The 18,659-nt window shown below is 53.1% G+C and overlaps 5 protein-coding genes across 5 annotated transcripts; 2 read left to right on the top strand and 3 right to left on the bottom strand.

Annotated features, from left to right (window-relative positions):
- Positions 1-108: 108 nt before the first annotated feature.
- On the bottom strand, positions 109-4,068 carry UHO2_03915 (related to SAP155 - SIT4-associating protein; the record flags this gene model as incomplete). The annotated part of the gene is made up of 1 exon (XM_041559872.1): positions 109-4,068. The coding sequence occupies one exon, from the start codon at positions 4,066-4,068 to the stop codon at positions 109-111; it is 3,960 nt and encodes a 1,319-aa protein (XP_041415806.1).
- Positions 4,069-5,375: 1,307 nt separating this feature from the next.
- UHO2_03914 (uncharacterized protein) lies at positions 5,376-9,166 on the bottom strand (the record flags this gene model as incomplete). The annotated part of the gene is made up of 2 exons (XM_041559871.1): positions 5,376-8,570; positions 8,714-9,166. 2 exons carry the CDS (start codon positions 9,164-9,166, stop codon positions 5,376-5,378), a joined length of 3,648 nt encoding a protein of 1,215 aa, XP_041415805.1.
- A 1,299-nt stretch (positions 9,167-10,465) lies between these two features.
- On the bottom strand, positions 10,466-14,095 carry UHO2_03913 (uncharacterized protein; the record flags this gene model as incomplete). Its single annotated transcript, XM_041559870.1, has 1 exon — positions 10,466-14,095. One exon carries the CDS (start codon positions 14,093-14,095, stop codon positions 10,466-10,468), a length of 3,630 nt encoding a protein of 1,209 aa, XP_041415804.1.
- Positions 14,096-14,956: 861 nt separating this feature from the next.
- UHO2_03912 (uncharacterized protein) lies at positions 14,957-15,720 on the top strand (the record flags this gene model as incomplete). Its single annotated transcript, XM_041559869.1, has 2 exons — positions 14,957-15,333; positions 15,435-15,720. 2 exons carry the CDS (start codon positions 14,957-14,959, stop codon positions 15,718-15,720), a joined length of 663 nt encoding a protein of 220 aa, XP_041415803.1.
- A 1,559-nt stretch (positions 15,721-17,279) lies between these two features.
- UHO2_03911 (putative MAP kinase Kpp2) lies at positions 17,280-18,338 on the top strand (the record flags this gene model as incomplete). The annotated part of the gene is made up of 1 exon (XM_041559868.1): positions 17,280-18,338. One exon carries the CDS (start codon positions 17,280-17,282, stop codon positions 18,336-18,338), a length of 1,059 nt encoding a protein of 352 aa, XP_041415802.1.
- Between the last annotated feature and the right edge of the window lie 321 nt (positions 18,339-18,659).

The raw sequence follows: 18,659 nt of genomic DNA, 5'->3' as shown, positions 1-18,659 counted from the left end.
ATGGCAAATGGTGAAATAGTCTATAACAAGATCCTGCGTTACTGCATCTTATGGTTGTGTGTGTGATGCATGGAATGCTTCTACTTGTATGAGCATAGTCCATACGTTTTACTTGGGCGGAGAACCAACTGCAGCCCCCAATGCAGCTTCATCCAGTGGCACAACCACCGTCGTACCATCAGCTAGGGTTCTCTGCAGCTTGCCCTCCTCTGTCTGTGAGACAGAAGTGGCAATTCCTGGACCAAGCGGGTCCTCGGACGTGGTTACTTCAGAAATCTCTGGTCCGGATGAGCCGAGGGAGCCGCGTCGACGATGTGATTCTTTGCCGCTGGCATTGCTGGGGGTGGAGGGGAGCGCGGCTGATTCCAGATGACCGAAGGAAAGTCGACGGGCGTGAGCTTTGGAGATTACGTCGGGAAGTGTCAATGGGTCGAAGCCTGTGGGGGAGAGGGAGCTTGAGCTGAGTGCGGATGATGAGGATGGGGGTTGAGTGTCGAGTGTTGCTGGAACCGCGAGCTTGTTCTCGCCAATGGTCTCTTTCTCATCTTCATCCTTATCCTCCTCGTCCTCCTCATTATCATCGTCCGAATCGTCATCATCTACCGCACCAGATTGCTCATCATCATGATACTCCCTCCTGAACTGGGCGGACCAATCAGCAGAAGTCAAGTTCTCCGCAAACGGATTCGAGTTGTTGTTCCCTCCGCCCTGTGCTCCCGATGTGAAATCGAAACTCTGCGTCGCACCACCTCCCCCTTCCCCACCGTTCGCATCACTCGGATCAGCAAACGGTCCCCAATCATCATCTTCATCCTCATCCCCCAACTCTCCACCCCCACCACTCCCATGCCCTGGAGCAAACGCATCATCAAATCCACTCCCCCCCTTCCCTCCTCTTTTCATCTCACTACTCAACCAACTGGCTTCGTCATCACTGTCGTCATCATCTGACCCTCCCGCCCCTCCTCCAATCTGACTACTCAAATAGCTAGCAAAACTACTACTTCCAGCCCCACCTATCCCTCCAACATCATCATCATCATCATCCTCTGCCCCAGACCCGAACGACATCGACATCCCCTCATGACCCCTGTTGAACGCCAACGGCCCACCTTCCTTCTCCCTAATCTCCTCCAACGTCTCCGACACAACCTGCCTCCACTCTTCTCGCTCAGTAAACCTCTCCACTGGCCTAGCAACCTCCAATGGATACCTCTCCAAAAGCTTCACCGTCTCTTCAGCAATCAAATTCATATGTCCCATATAACCTAACCTAATCCTCCTCGGTCCAGCAACTGACTCTTCATTCTGCTTCCTACCTTCAACAATTCTAGAGGTGAGATGACCTTGGTCAAAAACAGCAACGGTGAGTTTGCGGTTAAGACCAACATCCATACATCCGTTGAAACATTGTTGGAGAATATCGTAGACTACGTTGTGGAGGAAATTGTTCCATGGATAGTCGAAGAATAAATCGAGGAGGGAAGGGAGGATGCCGCATTCGAGGAACTTGCGCTTGAGGAAGTCTCCAACGACGTACTCTTTGGTATCGTCGATAGGGCTTGGTGGACCGGACAGCTTGGGGGTGGTGAGTTCGGCGAGAGATAGACCAGAGAGTGCGGAGCGGATGGAGGCTGAGTCGGCTTTGTCTTCCTCGAGAGAGTCGCTGGTTGTGATGCTTTGACTTTCGCGCTTCGTGTCCTTTTCGGAGTCGACTGCCGCTGCAGTAGAGGTGCTGCCTTCGATGGTAGAGCTGGGCTTATGTCCAAGCGACACTTCGTTCAGCAGCGCTTCGTCGTCCGCTTCGTCGGTGGAGTCGGTCGAAGCAGCCGTGCTTGACTTGTCTCGTCCATGTCCAGAGGCCTGCGGAGAAGAAGCCGCCTGACCAGTTGCGCTGGTTTCACCTGCACCCGCAGCATCAGCGCCGTCATCCTTCTTGGCAGCATCTTTACTCTGCTCGCCATTATCATTTGCGCCAGTCGGTGTGTCCCCGACTTCAGGACCATCTCCACCTTGCAACGTCCTCGCCAGCGTCTGCAGACCTTCAAGACCACCCATCAGAACACCATCGTTCGAATACTGCGGTCCCTCCCCGGGCGCCCTATTGAGCAGTGCCATATTCGAACAATGCAACAGCTCCGCATACAGCTCCGTAATACGATACCTCTCGAAGGTCAACGGAGCCACATCACCCACCGAAGTTGGGATCGTAACATCCCTCTCCCTAGGCTCGTTCACCAATTGCTGGAAATCCGACAACCGCTCCGACAAGACACGAAGCATGGGTCCCAAATGCACAAGTCCCATCTTATCAACAATCTCAACCATGGCCTCTTCCATTCCCTGTACGTCTTCCTCTTCCTCGTCCAGAGCGTTCATTGCTTTTTGCGCTGCTTCTGGATCCTCCTGTTTCTCCGCATCGTTTGACTCTCCCTCACCGCCTTCTTGCTTGAAGTTGGCTTTGGCTGCTTCCTCATCCTCCTTCTTCTGCAATCGCTTTTCCGTCAACTCGCTCTGCCTCTTCACCAGGTGATTGTGAAGAGTACGTAGCAGATGCTGCTCAAAGTAGTCGCTGTTGTTCTTCCTGATCAACTCGATAAAGACCCCGATACAGGTCACCAGTGTTGAACTGCAAGTCTCCGAAGTAATCGGCACAGTTGGCGCCGAAACCGGAGGGAACAAGTTATCCGGCCTCACAGTAGCCGTTGATCCCCTGTGATCGAACTGACCAGGCGACCTTGACTCCGAAGCCGGAAATTCCCGAGGATTAAGCGGCCTAGCAAACGACTCGTCATCATCATCATCATCTAAGGCAGAAGAAGAAACCACATCTTCCTCCAACGTCGACAACGATGCGTCCGCTCGCTGCGATGGCTTCTTAAGATCCTGCACGGAAAGCTGCGACAACTGCTCATCAGCGACATCTGTCAACCGTCTATGCAGTTGTCGTGGCAGCTGAGAATCCAGCATATACCCGACCATCTTGCGCACGATCGACTCGCTTGCCAACTCGCGTACAAGCCGGTTGTTAATACCAGCCGCATTCTCTTGCGATTCACCTAGACCACCTCCGAGCTCCTGACTCTGACCTTGGTTGAGTGCGGCGGGCGAAGGAGCCGAAAGTGCGATGATCGCTTTGAGCAGCTCAGAGACGGTGTTGTGGATGTCGACAGAGTAGTTGGGAGCGAGAAGATCAACGGTGCGAGATATCAAGTCTTGAGACGAAAGCCAATCGATAATGTCGGTGGTCTGAACGGGTGTTCGCATCGTCTCCTCCATCTGAATGATCCTGAAAAGTAGATCGACGACAGCTGGTGTTTCGAGATGAGCTACAAAGCGCTCCACAACCCGAGGTTGCTCTTTGATAAATTCGAGCATCTCAATCGGCTTGCGTTCCAAATAAGCACCATTGACCTTGGCCCAATATCCGGCAAGCACGCCACGTCCAGGACCATTCTCGAGAGCGCTTGTTGCACGCAATCGACCCTCGGTCTCAGATTCAGAGTCAGAGGACGACCGCGAGCTGCCCCCATTTCCGGAGGCAGAAGCCGAGTAATCGGTAAAGTTGGTAACGCTGAGATGTGGCAAAGGCGAAGTCGAAGCAGAGGAGCCGTTGGAGGTAGATGCGTCCTTTTCGGCGAATAGAGGATGCGAGTGCATTGGCAAAGGTGCTTGCGATGCCGAAGGGTTCGATGTGAGAACTGCATTCCAGAAGGGCACCAAATACTCGTTGGGGTCGGAAAAGATAGCGTCGATGATGGGCCATACTTCGCTGCAGCTGAGAACTTCAGAGGCGACATAAGGGTACTTGAACTTGACTTTTTCCTCCCATTCCTTGCCACCAGTTCCACCAACGGTTGCTGTACCGACGACATGTTCCATCAACCTCTTGATGATGCGTGGTTGACAGAGGAAGTTGATGAGTTTTTGGTTTTGCGACTTGCATTCTTGAAGCAGGTCATCTTCGTCAAGGACATCTTCGAGGGTGACGTTGGGCTTATCGAGGAGCGTCTCGAGCGTCGAGACTGACGAGAAGCCGAACCTCCACTGTGATTGCGGAGTGTGCATGCAAGCATTGTGGGATAGAGAAAGAAGGTCAGTGATGCCGCTCTGGTGATCATGCGAGGGCCACGCGCGGAAGCCGTACGCTGAGGGAGCGGCTCAAGCTTATATACTTACAAACATGATGTGCTATGTGGAGCAGCCGTGCGAAGCCTCCGAAGCTTTCACAACGCAACAAGGCCAAAGGCGCGATGTCGAAACAAGAGCTGATAGACTATGCGCGATTTGTAGAAACGCAGGCCTTGCTCGAGAGAAGCTTATCAAGGAGCAAGCACCAAGTGGAAATGCCGAGTGCTATGAAGCGAAAGTGAAATCGAAACGAAGCCAGAATGCGAGATGGGTCAGGGTAGACGAATTGCCTTGCTGAAGTCGATTCGAGCTGGCTCGTTTGGTCGGGTCGAGATGGACCTACAGATGGACGATCTTCTGTAGCAATCTTTGTCGATCAAAGAAAAGGGCTGGATTGAATGCGAGACAGAAACGAGACCGAGTTGGAAAGTTGAGCGTAGGCTGGCGTCCTGCGACAAGAATCGGAGCTGAGTTGATGCTCCTAATGCTGAGCAGGAACGATCCAGATGGGAGAACAAGAGGTGTTGATGAAGCAAGAGACTGCCAACGACAAAGAATCTGAAACCTACAGTATTAGTCAGTCAGTCAGTCAGTCTCGCCTCACTCGCTCACTCGCTCGCTCGCTGAGACCGATATTCGTGCCGAGGAAGAGACACCAATAAAGGGTCCTCTTCCCACACTCTGTGACTGACAGGCGGTGCTGGCGAGGAAGAAGAAAAAGAAAAAAGAAAAAAGAAAAAAGAAAAAAGAAAAAAGAAAAAAGAAAAAAGAAAAAAGAAAAAAGAAAATGGCGGCTCGTGCCAGGCGATCAGAGCAACCTTTCCTTCCGCAAAGAATGCGTTTCTATTGCTAGACAGCGAGAAATGTGAGTGAGAATTCAAACAACGCGTGCGTAGGCTTAGAGACACTTTCTTGCTTCTTTTTGATCAGCAGCCAAGCGCATACAAGTTCCACCGCAGTCAAACGCACATTCTCAAACCTACGCGCAGTTTTGTCGCGCGTCGGTCGATCAGCTCCCGAGGCAGCAGCGTCATACTATGCATACCTCACAAGGAACATGTTCATAGCCATTATGCTTGAGTCAATCACCACTGCCTCACAAGGGGGTGTTCTCTCTTCGTATGCACTCTCTTCGTATGCAAAGCATGTTTGTTGCTGCGGCGAAAGTAATGGTACATGAGAGGTAAGAATAGGTATCAAGGGTTTTGGCGCCAGTGTTCTAGCTAGCAAAAGAGATCACAACGTCAGAGGTTCTCCAGCTCAGGATCATCACTGCCAGGAGCATCCTCATCGCTCCCATCCGCATCTTCGTCTCCGAGATCATTGGGATCACATGAACCAGGTGTAGCCCTCGCCTCATCCTGTGCTGCGCATGTCCTGGACGTGGACGTGCTCGTTTCCAATTGTGCTGGTGTCGACGAATTGGAGGAGCCGCTAGAGCTTGCTGCAAGCGCACGCTGAAGTAACTTGTGGTCGATAGGGAGCCGTCCGAACTCTTGCTTCGTTGCAGATGTCTGCGCTGAGACAGAGGCGGTGGCTGCAGCTTCGGCGGCATACTCATCAGCTTCGTAGTCACCATCTGCATCTGCGTCTGCATCGGCTTCGGCATCTGCGTCTCTGTCGACATCCCATAGCACTCCAGCGGCTGCAATGGCGTCCTCCTGGCTTGAGTGAGTTGCCTTCGAAGCTACAAGAACTGAAGCTGTCTCTGCTGAGCCAGACCCACCGACCCTGCCAATCTCCGAAGCCGAAGTCCCTGATTCGTTCTTGACAGCTCCAAAGTCTGGCGCATACGGAGCGCTTCCAGCTTGCGGAGCAGGCCGGTATCGCTTCTTCTGCGGCGAAGGTGTGGGTGTTGCAACATAAGAGCGTCCCGGACTGCTCACCTCAGCTGCGTTCGAGCTTCCAACCGCACTCGATGCCGGTGCACCCGTAGGAATCGAGCTCGTTCGCGACAGAGTGCGTTTCCCAGCCGCAGCAGCTGGACTTGCCCGTGCACTAGCCCCGTCACTGCGGCCCGGCGTTTTCTGCACCTGACTCAGCACAAAGTAACCCAGATTCGCCATCATCTCTGCCGGCGTAAACGTACCCGAACCCGATGGAACAGGAGTACCATTCGTCGATCCAACATGAGCGCCACTACTACTACCTTGGCCATTCGTCAGCGTCGCAATCGGCTGCGGGAACGATCGCGAAACAAGGAAGGGCGTCCACTTGAGTTTGTCAGCTCTGACCTTGAGATATCCTTTCGCTTCGTACTTTTTAAGGTGAGCAATAATGTAGTCGCGGTCAACGTGAATGCTGTACTTTCGAGGCAGGTAGTCGGCCGCGTTCTTGTCTCGGTCCTTGTAAGAAGGCAGATCTGCTGCTGGAGCGCCTCTGGGATGCAGAGGAGGTCGACCACGTTTTCGAGACGACTGCTCAATAGCACCAGGCGCCTTGGTTGGCAATGCAGCATTGGCGCCAGCAGAAGGGTTGCCATCTCGAGCCCGATACTTGCTCGTAGCAGGCGTTCTGCTGTTTGCGTTGTTGCCGTCATAGACGATGATCATGTCCTGCTCTCGAAGCACGTAGAAGATGTCTTCCAACTGCATCGCCGTCCCACGGCTGATGTCCTCCATCGTCACCCCGTCGGGTGCAATGCTCAAGTAGTAGAAAACAGCCAACGTCCAGTAGTTGCGGTAGCTAAGCAAGCCTAAATCGCTGAGTGGCTTCTCCGGGGATCCCGTCCGTCCCTCCTTCTTCGACAGCAGGAAGCTGATATCAATCAGAAAGTTGCCCCATCCTCGTCTTTGACGGACCGGCAACGTCATGATACACGACACGTTGTAGTTCATCGGACTGCGTTTCTCTTTGCTGAAGTAGCCCACAAAATGGTCCCCGCTGCTATCGCCCTCCGTGACGATGTAAAAGAGGAAGGGCTCGACATCGTAGTAAAGCGTCTTGTGGTCGAGGAACATCTTGGCGAGCAAACAGAGGTTCTGGCAGTAGATCTTGTTCTTACGGCCGTCCACCTCATAGACGCAGATGTTGCCGTCCCTGTAAATCTCGTCGCCTGGAGGGTGTCGCATCTTGCACTTGAGCCGATGACGCTGCGCCATGAATCGACTCTTCATGTACTTGAGACAGTACTCGCAGATCCAAAGGCGTCCATCTGGGACCATGCTGTACTCTTCAGGATACGGAGCCTGATACCAGGTGTCGATATCGAACTCGCCAAAGCGGATGCACTTGATCGGAGAGGCGGTGCCGGTCTCAGCACTGGAAGCGGATGTGGTGATCTCAACTTGCGAGGCTGCAAGCGGGGAAGGCCCTGGTGTGCCCGATGGTGAGTGACGTGGTACAAACTGTGCGCGCGAGATGCGAGATACACTGACGGGTGTGTCGACCAGCGCGGCCGAACTCGGATGCCGCGGTGATGCTGCCAACGAGCTGCCACTTCCAGCACTTGGTAAACCTGGTCGTCTGATGACACGACTGCCCGACATGCTCGGCAGACTAGCCAGTGTTCCTCCCAACTTCTCTTCAGCGGCTCGTTGTGCTCGTTGGAAACGCTCCGTGTCCTGTGGTGTGGGCTTGTAGGGCAGTGTGATGGCATCCGTGCCCTCCAATACCCCGCCAAAAGGATCCTCTTCTTCTGAGCTCTTCGCTGCTGCATCACTACGACCTTCTACATCTTCGTCTTCCTCCTCTCCCGCCCCTTGTATCAACTCCTCATCGTGCACGGCACGCTCCGACGGATGTTCCCCGTCAGATGAACCGGATCCATCTCGATCCCCCTCGATTGCGTTCCTGCTGCCGCTGGCATGCCCTTCGGCACCATTCGTGTTGGCGTTCGACTTCTTGTTCGACCGTGGCAAGCCTGCCGACTTTCGCGGTTGACCTCGCTTGTTGCTGCCTCTTGCGCCGCCACCTCCTGTAGCAGCTGACTTTCTAGACGACCCAGTCATTGACATTGACAGCGCGCCGTTCTGCATTGTCGAGTTAACTTTCGAAGACCAGGGTGATCCAGGGCTCAAGCTGAACAGTGAACCGGCAGCGTCGAGGAGGCCGTTTTTGAGCGTACTGAAGGCAGTAAAGTTGTGATTGGCATTGTTTTGAGCTTCTTTGCCTTTGTGCATCGAGGTCGGTGCCGTGAGAAGTGAGTCGATACTCCTATCTGGATTTGACGGCTTCTTCAGTCTACCAGAGCTCGAGGCGCGCATGCTGCTGCTGCTCTCTCCGTTCCTGAGTGGTGTAGATTGCCGTGCGGAGCTCGAGGCTATTGGTGGTGCCAGAGGCTGTGATGAAGGTGATGCTGCTGGCGACCCCTTCTGAGTCTGGTCGTCGGATTCGCACGTCGGACAATGCCATTGTCCTTTTGGAGGCTTCGAGAGTGGAGGCGACAAGCAATACAGATGCCAGCCTCGATCGCACTTGTCACAAAACATGAGTTGAGCCTGTCGAGTGGACGGAAGAAGGAAAGAAGAGTCAGCAAGACTGTCTGCGCTGTCATGAAATGAGATCTGACGGGGACCTGCATGTGCAAGCCGCGGCTTTCAATTGCCCTTGTGCGGGCCGTTTTTGCAGCATCGATACTTACGTCGTCACCTTTGTCGCGGCAGACCTCGCACTTTTTGCATTCGATGCATCTCCAGTCGTAGGACAATGCTTGACGGACTTTGGTTGGGTTGCGACCCCACTTCAGGCAGGAAGGGTGCCCGCTGCTCCCACACTCGTGACATGAGACGAGCAGCTTGGGTGTGTCTCCTTTCGGATGTTCAGCGGTTCGCAAACAGAAAGCACAGACGTCGTGTGGTGCCGCGCGTTGCTTTGAGCGTGCTGTAGTTGGCGCCGATCCGGATGGTGTTCGTTTGCTGACAGCAGATGCAGGCTCGAGCTTTCGCTTCTTTGCAGGATTGGCAGCAGATGCATCTACCACCTGTTGCTGCTTGACTCGAGTTGCTAGCTTGGATGGCGATGCAGAGCGCCTCGACGAAGCTGGTCCTATTGGTAGAGATCCAGCGGCTGCCGGGCTAAGTGGTTGAATGGTCATCATCGCCCTGAGGTTGGAAGAGGAGCGATCAGGTTGCATGACATGGTGAGTCGATTGCCATTTGCTGTCCGATCGAGAGCGGAGCTTGCGTTCGTGTAGTCGAGTCGCCTTCTCAAACAGACACCTTGTCGAGAGATGTCAGGAGTTGCTGTTGCTGATGCTGATGATAGTAATGATGAAGCAAGGCACCTTCTACCAATTTACGACGTGGCTGAGTTCGGGAGAGATGTACAGCAGTTGCCGAGTCGTCGTCGATTCGGCCGTTGTGCAGACTGGGCTGATAAGTGGATCGGCTTGGAAGCTGGAGAGCCGACAATCGATGAATAGTCAAGTTGACGAGGCTAGCCGAACGCGACGTTGTTGAGACGATCGGGACCAGTAGGATGGCGCTGTGGATGGCCGTAGCTCGTAGGGATACCAATGCTGCTGCTTCAACAGCCAAAGGCGGGTATAATACAGACAGGAGTGTGGTCAAGATCAAGGAGATGCTCAGTTAGAAAAAGCTGAGTTTGACAGTACTCAAAGTGAGAATCGCGACTCTCTCTCCACCTTCACATAAAGTCACTCTCGAGTTCTGACCGTGCGCGACTGAGAGGGCTTTTAGACGGCCTAAAATCAGCCAACGGCAGACAGCGCAGAGTGAATGGCCCAAACTGAGTCGCAAATTCGCGTCACGCGCAGCAGCAGCAGCAACAACAGAAATGGGACCCTTTTGCTGAAGATGGCGATCCAGCAGATCTATTCGGGGAGCCGATGGATCCAAGCTAATCGGAGAGAGAATAGATCTGATTTAATCGGGAATCAGACAGAGCCGATCAGAGAGAGAGAATGGATGCTATTGGGTCCCGCCCGTTGTTGTACTCTGTCATTGAGGGTGATACTCCCACCTATGGGATGTACCAGCACTTTGTATATATGCCAGGCAGAGTGCTCGAGGCTCTCGCCATGTTCTCTTCCTAGTCAATTGAGTATATTTGTTTCTGTCTATAACTAGCAGTGACATCGTACTTAGACTCTCCCCGATCGCCAGTATCGGGACCCAAACGTCTTCACTTTTCAACACCTTTTTCTCTCTCGCAGAGTCACCTTTTTTCCTTTCATTTTCCGCGCTGGCGGCAAAGTCTCGATTTTCACGCAGTCTAACACAATAGGAAAATGTCGAGGATGTTGCTGCAACGAGCAACAAAATGCGGGCTCTTGGATTGTGTACTCTTCGCTGGGGAGCTTGCGAGCTGGTGTGCATGTTGAAGAGCGCTCCTTGTCGACGAGAGGAGCGGGGGAAGGGTCCAAATTAGGAGGTCAATAGGTGAGATCCGACCAAGCAAGCGCGTAAAGTAGAGCCTGCCACTTTTCTCTAGTTTGATCATACTCCTGCAACGCTCGGTCCGCCTGCGTAGCATCTTGGGCTCGCATTGCTGCTTTCGCCGCCACACGACCGATCTGATCGTCGATGCTGATCTTGAGCTCCTCCACCAATCTGTGCAGAGCTTTGCGTTGGCGTTCGCATTCGATACGGAAGCGCTCTCTCTTGTGTGTCTCTGATTCCATCCAGCTAGCCGACATGTCCGCGCTCATCGAGGCGTCGACCGAGGTTGAATCGTAGATGTCCGAGGTGCGACCATCAATGTCGACTGCTGCAGACCGTGCGATTGTGTCGTAGTCTCCCATTCCAGCACCATCGTCCTCGTCCATTTCCGCTGCGTCGTCAGCGTCCTCTTCTTCGTCCTCTTCGTCCTCCTCCTCGTCTTCCTCAGCAATGATGCCAAGTGGCGCGCCATCACGTTTTGCCTTGTCTCTGCGCTTCTTGCGTCGTTCGCGACGTTTCCTTCGGGCCTGTCTATCTTTTTCACGGCTGCTAGCGCCAATGTACTGCTCGTAGTTGTTGGCCACTTCCACGCCCAATCGCCATGCTAAGCTCATGAGACCTTTGACTCTTGCTTGCTCCACTCGATGGAAACATAGCATTTCCATCCTGTCTAGTGCTTCTGTATGCACCTTGATCGCACCATCCAGCGACACTGTTCCTTCCAGGCCCACACAAAGCTGCTCGCTACCGTTCAACAACACATCTCGTTGGACGAACTCCATGAGCGTACGAACGAGCCATTGTGCTTGACGACGCAAAGCCCAGAACTTGCGCATGTGCATCGTTTCCGGCTTGGCTTGCTTGAGCGTGCTTGCAAGCTTCCACTGTGCATATCTGGCCTGCAGTAGGGTTGTGAACGCTGACTGGTAGAAGCGCATGCAACGTGGAGGGAAGACAAAGGTGAGTGGCCAAGGCAATTCGTAGTGGACCCGAATATCAGCAAGGCGGCGAAGGCGTGTTCTCTGTCGAATGGCTGCCATGCTTTCAAGCTCATCATCTCCTGTGGACAAGCGAACGAGGTTGGCGTCGATCCATGCTTGGTCCATCGTCCCTTGCTGGTGTGCTTCGAGTGCATCGCTGAAGATGGAGTTGAGCCGGTGCTGCTGCAGGGCTCGGAAGGTGCCGTGTCGTCGTCCGAGGTCGAGGAAGAGAGACACGGTCCAGCTCGTCATTTCGGCTCCTCGCTGCATGAAGAAGAGACCGTGGCATGCCCTGAGGTGGGATTGAAGAGCGTAGCCGCCTTCTGATGCTGACGATGACAGCACCTCGGTGAGGCGCTTGCGAACGATGGCAGAGATAGGTGCAAGGTGCTCTTGCAGCGATCGACCGAGTAGTGGCTCCAACAGGCGGTGTGGTGTACGTCTGGCTTGCGGTGACGGCACCATGCCCCAGAGCAGCTCCGCGTTGGGCTGTGAGAGCGGCGTCTGCGGCAAAACCTCTGGTGCTTGCTGCTTTCCAAGGTGCTGTTGGCCTTCCGTGTATCCAGCCTTGTTCTTGAAAAGCAGTTGTCGTAGCTTGTTCTGTGCCTCCAAGGATGTCATGGGAGCTTGCTGTTCTTCAAGAGGAGCGTGTGACTCGGCTTCGCTACTGGCTCTATCTTCATGATCATCGTCATGAGCGATGGACGAGGTCTTGTCGTGAAGACCGAGGATCTCATCCAGATCAGCATTCAGCTGAACTACGCCGAATGCGTCGACCCCCAAGCTTCTGAGCAGACCTACACCCTTTGCAGTGGTGAGAACATCCCCAATGATGGATTGTAAGAAGACAGGCGGGTTGTAACCCATATCAGCACCAAGCTCGTCGCCAACATCTCCTTCTACTCCACGTGCCACGTAGCCGTGAGTCCAGAATGTTGGATCTGAAGTGGGCAGGGATGTATCGTGTCGAAGCAAGTGCTGGACGAGACGGTCATCAAAGATAGGGTCGTGGTCACGTGTGATGGCAAAGCTGAGACCTCGCCGGATGAGCTGACAGACGGACCGCCAAGCAGGGCGACACGCAGCAAGCAAGCATGTGCTCAAATCAGCGAGAATGACTTCGGAGTGCGCTACTTGGTCTTGCTGATGCACGAAGCCCAGAAGTGCTTGCAGGCCATCGATCAGGGCGCGATCGCTCGAGGCACGGCTGACGACAGAAGCATCATCGCCGTCTCCAGTCGAAGGGATGAAGCCCATTGCTCGTAGCAGCTGGGCCAACAGCAGCACAGAAGCTGCCTCGCGTTGAACGAACTGGAGCAATTGCGTGAGGGTCGCGTATCTATCGGTGCGGATGACGGCTCGGAAGCCTGGCATTGAAGCAACAGCAATATCTGCGTCCAGCTCAGATAGCTGTAGCGACAGTCGTTCAAGTAGGATCTGTAGCTGTTCTGCAAAGGCTTCGACTGCTGGTGTTCTTGTGACAGCATCGACTGCCTGGATACTTTGCGCTATTGTCGCGTTGACGAAGGTGCGGAGTGATGCAAAGGTGCTGGCGAGTGTGGCGACTTCTTGCAGCTGCTCAGACAGTCCAGCTAGAGCGCGTCGCTGCCCCTCGAAGGCAAGGTCTGCCAGTGTGACTTTGCCAGCACGATCCCTCTCGAAGAGAACACTGAAACCACCCATTAGCGCTGCGTGGCACTCTCGAACGGCATCCGCTTCTGTCAGCCCTGCTGCTGAGCGAACACTTTCGTCGACGGCATCACTGAGCTCTTGTGATCGTGATTGCCGGTGATTCGTCCATGTCTCACGTCCTTCAAAGTCGGCTGATGCGGAGACCGTCGGCTGTATTGAGGCTGAGACAGCTGTGAGTCGATTCCTCCGTTCGCGCACTTGCTGATCGCTGTCGTATCCTTCCTCGATCTGTTTGCGATGAGCGTCATCCGAGTCGAGGCTCCAATCTGACAGCTCAGAGCCATCCTCCTCTCCTCCACCCTCGACCCAAGCATCACCTTCCAATGGCTCGTCGACCAAGATGCCAAGCCATTCTCGCTTCTCTGCCTGCTTTCGCTGTTCGGGCGTCAGATATTGCGCACGATTCGCTTGGGTCGCATTGAGCATCAAGTTGGCGGCTGTGCGTGCAGTGACATCTGCTGGCTTTGAGAGCTGCAAGAGCAGTCGAACAGCATCAGAGACGTTGTCGGGTCGTATTGAGGGGTCTGGCACATTGCGAGCGTCGAGTCCGCGACGTTTATACGCATCTCGAGCTTGATCCGTTATCCGTACTGAGCGTTCGCATGAGGTTAGTAGCTCGGAATAGCATCTCCGCAAGGCGATTGAAAGTTGGTGATCAAGATGAATGCTGTGTTTGAGCGATAGACCTTGGACTGCGGCGGCAATCTCGTCCACGTCAGCAGGTGACCATGTGTCCCTTTTGACGACCTGAATCGCCTTGGCTTTTTGTGCTGCTCTGCTTGAGCTCGATGGCTCGGTATCTTGCAGGAATACTGATACGAGACGGTCGAGGATACGCTCCTGGTCGATACGTTTGTTGGTTTTCGACCTGCTGGCTATCCTCTGCGTAGTGGCTTTGGCTGCTCGATCGGCTAAGCCGCCACCATTGAAAGGGCCAGCGACGGATGACATGGTTATTGAGGCAGCCAGGTCAAATCCTTGGTTGACTGTTGTGGGTTGGGATGATGCTCAGCATGAAGGTATCGGCTGCAACGGCACCAATGCTGTCGATACCGTCATGCCAAGTGTGAGTTGCTTTTTAGAACTTGACTGAGCGCGAGAACAACACTTTTTTTTATTCAACGCGTCCCAAAGGCGCGTAAATAAAATGTCAGATCTCACTCACTTCACAATCAACCTCAAAGCTGACACTTGTTCCAGCAAAATGGTCTGTGCGCAATATTCAAGCCGGACTGGCCGTTCTTGGCATGCACAGCTCAATCTGTTTCTGACAGAGCAAGGTCGCTCGTTGTACTACTCCGTGCAGCTGTTTGGGCTCTGCAGTGCATCGACTGACTTACTCTCTTGCACGGCGAAAGCAAACTGAGGAACACTTGGCTCGAAAAGCAACTTTTGAAAAGTCGACTGCAGCATATCATGCACGACTGCGGCTTTGCAAGTCTAGATCTTGTGCTGTTCGACAGGCTGTGCGAACAAAACGTCGAAAGAAGCAGGGTTGAGAAGATAGTGTGACAGGTTCACCGGGCCGTGCGCGTTGAAGTGAGTCTGTGGATTCTTTCGCTTTCTCTGTGTGGGAAGAAGCGAAGCGAGGATGTTTAGCCGATAAGGCAGCAGCAGCAAACAGACGTCACGCATGTCTCGCTATGTCTCACCTTGCTCAAGTGTTGCTTGCAAAGAAAAAGAGCTTCTTGAGCCGAGGCGTTGAACAGTTACAAGATATAAAGACTTGTGTTCGGCGCCACACTCCATCTTGCAGCTCTTCCCCATACAACACTATCCTTTCAAATCACTCATTGCACACTCGTACTCAAAATGTCCGGCTTCGACCTCAACCAGATTGGCAATATGGCCCAGGGCTTCCTGAACAACAACAACCAGCAACAGCAGGGTGAGAACAACAACAACAACAACAACAACAACAACTTTGGCAACAATGACGAGAACCGAAACAACAACCAGCACCAGGGCGGTGGAAACGGCGGCGGTTTTGACTTCAGCCAGCTCATCAACCTCGCACAGGGCAACAGCTCGGGCAACCACGACAGCTCGCTCTTCTCTCAGGCTGCTTCGTTCTTGCAGAACCAGGGTGACAACCAGAACGTCGACGAGCGGAGGCTACTCCAGGACCACGACGAGGTCAACAACCAGTCAGGCTCCAACTCGTCTGGCCAGATCGGTAACGCTGCTGCGTAAGTGTCGTTTCCCCATCTATGATTTCGATATATGACTGTGAGGCTGACGAGTGGATTGCCTTTGATCTCGTCCTGCTGCTTGACCATGACCATATCAGCCTCTCTGCTATCAAGTCAGTGCTTGGCGGTGGTGGAAACAACAACAACTCTGGTGGAGGAGATTTCAAGTCAAAGCTTATCAGTGCTGCTATGAGCCACGCCGCTGATCTTTACGACCAAAAGGACGGTCAGGGTCAGGCCCAGGGCAACAAGCAGGATGCTGTCAACCAGGCTGCTCAGATGGCCATGTCGCTTGCCATGAAGAACCCTTCGATGCTTGCAGGTCTCATTGGTGGCGGCAACTCGGGTGGTCTGGGTGCCCTTGCTAGCATGCTCGGCAAGTAAGAAGATTGTCATAAGCATATTGCTGCAACCATATCAAGTTGAACAAGAGGCATCATCTGTTTCTGCTCAGTTGTGTTCGGGAAGGCCTGTGTCTCGGGCGGCTTGACGTTGTTCAGCTAGGACAAGATGGATCGGGAGATCTTGACGACATCTGGTCGGGGTTGAGATTGGAAGGTGCCGGACGCTTTGAATTGCTTGTATCGCACGCGGGAAGAGACCGTGAGCTGAGCACGAGCGAGCGGAGTGTAGAAAAGCAAAAGACGGACCAGAGCTTGAAGAACAACAGTCAACTCGGGTCAGGCGACTATCAGCTCAGAGGATGCAAGCGTGAAAGCTTCTCTGGCAAACAAGCTTATCCTTATCGAGCTGGTCATGTCACGCAACAGACCCGAGGGTGTTTGGTGCACTATGTTGCTGCAACTAAGTGGGTCATATAGAAAGGGCCTGAGACCGGGGTAAGTTCATATCTATGCAGCCGAGGAAGACAGTTGGCATCACCAGGTGAAGCATCAAGCGCAAGATACTCACAAGACCAGGGGAAGTGGGTCTGAGCTTTGTTTTGGCGGTCAGAGTGTTGAAGCAGGGACGACAATATACGAGCAAGAGGCGCGGCTTAAGCACCACGGCTGTGGGCAATACCGTCATCTTTCCAGTCAGTGGCGAGACGAGAACAAGAGTGACTCTCCTGTTCAGCTGTACAAGACTAGCACATGTGCCTCTCAGAAATTGCCACGATGCTTTGAACAAGCAACAAAGGGCACTTTCGTCGCATACAGAAGAGCGTCTACCAATCCAGAGCTTTCGTCTCCTCTCGTTCACACACACACACAACTCTAAGCGACCGAATCCGAGCCAGAAAACAGGGGAAAAGGCCTCTCTCTCTCTCTCTCTCTCTCTCTCTCTCTCTCTCTCTGTCACTTGTCTTGGAAATTATTATTATTATTATTGTTTTTGCTGTGTTTTATTTTTTTTCTGCATCCGATAGGCGCTGTCCAACTGCCTCGCTTCGAGCAAGAAAAACGCCTAAATTTTCTAGATCTCTGCCATTTTCCTCAATTCATGGGGCGTTGCGTTGCAGCTGTGTGCGTGTGTTGCTCTTTGGTGTGTGTTGTGCGTGCTGTGCGTGCTGTGCGTGTTGCAAGCGCGAACGGTCCACTCGACCTTTTGCATGTCCGACAATTTTGGTGCGCGAGACTTCCAACTCTCTCTCAAACCCAACCCAACCCAACCCAACCCCGCAGTGAAACGCATGCTAGCGTTCGAGGTGCTGATGCTTTTGTCCAACCAGTTCGCTCTTGTGTAGTTGCATGTAGCTGGCCTTATCCTTCAAGAAGGGGCCGTTCGCATCTTTCTTTCTCACCATCCCTAGCGTCGAGGTCAAGATCCTTTCGCTCTGCTAATACCATCCTGAACCATCAGACCGGTTCCGATCGACGTCGACACCCTACTCAAGCGTCATCCTCCTCCACGCTTCACGGCAGATTCTAGAGCGGTAGTCTTTAAGGCTCACGCATTCCTGGCAACAAGCATCCGTAGCTGAGGCCACTCAAGCTCCAAAAATGGCGCACGGCCAACAATCCAACCAATCAGCCTCATTCAACGTCGGCGAGACGTACAAGATCGTCGATGTGGTCGGTGAAGGAGCCTACGGTGTCGTCTGCTCTGCCGTCCACGTTCCCTCCTCATCCCGAGTAGCCATCAAGAAAATCACTCCTTTCGATCACTCCATGTTCTGTCTCCGCACTCTCCGCGAGATCAAACTTCTTCGTCACTTTAACCACGAAAACATCATCTCGATCCTCGACATTGTCAAACCGAACAACTACGACAGCTTCTCCGAAGTCTACCTCATCCAAGAACTCATGGAAACCGATATGCACCGTGTCATCCGAACTCAAGAATTGTCCGACGACCACTGTCAGTACTTTATCTATCAGACTTTGAGGGGTTTGAAAGCGTTGCATTCGGCTCAGGTGTTGCATCGTGATCTCAAACCATCGAATCTCTTGCTCAACGCCAATTGCGATCTCAAGATTTGCGATTTTGGTCTGGCACGATCTGCAAACCAACCCGAAGCAGAAGGAACGGGTTTCATGACAGAATACGTCGCTACCCGTTGGTACCGAGCTCCTGAAATCATGCTTACTTTCAAAGAGTACACCAAAGCCATCGATGTTTGGTCTGTCGGGTGCATCTTGGCAGAAATGCTCTCCGGTAAACCTCTCTTCCCCGGTCGTGACTACCATCATCAACTTTCCCTCACTCTGGAGATCTTGGGCACTCCTTCACTGGACGATTTCTACGCAATCACTTCGACTCGATCCCGAGATTACATTCGCGCGCTGCCGTTCAGAAAAAAGAGAAACTTTAGTCAAATGTTCCCCAACGCCAATCCTTTGGCAGTTGATCTTATGGAACGTTGTCTTACCTTCAGCCCAAGGAAGAGGATTACGGTGGAAGAAGCTCTCGCACATCCCTATCTGGAACCGTACCATGATCCGGAAGATGAACCGACAGCCGAGCCGTTAGATCCTAGCTTCTTTGACTTTGATTATTGCAAAGAACAGTTGTCCAGGTCCGAGTTGAAGAGGTTGATTTATAACGAGATCATGCGCTAGAAACCAGCAAGCGTCGGGACTTTGCCTGGAACCTGCTTGAGCAGGACGGCACGGTCGACTTTTTTTATATATGTTTTCTTGTTGCTGGTCGGTCATTGTCTCGTCCCTTGCAATGCAGTATTTCTTATATTTGGCTTCTGGAAGCTTGTGAATTGCATGTGCCAACTCGAATCGCAATCTTGTAGAGTAACTGGTGCACTTTCGCCTTCTATCTAATACAAGCCTACTAGAGCTCCCGCCTTGGACACTGACGCTCCCTTACTTCCACTCAAACAAGTTGGCCTCAAGACGGCTAACTACACATGAAAGGTTGCAGAGAAG

This window comes from Ustilago hordei, assembly GCF_900519145.1.
Source record: "Ustilago hordei strain Uho2 genome assembly, contig: UHO2_contig_07, whole genome shotgun sequence".
Lineage (NCBI taxonomy): Eukaryota > Fungi > Basidiomycota > Ustilaginomycetes > Ustilaginales > Ustilaginaceae > Ustilago > Ustilago hordei.
Note: the sequence above shows the minus strand (reverse complement) of the source record. Positions and strands in the feature narration are given on the sequence as shown.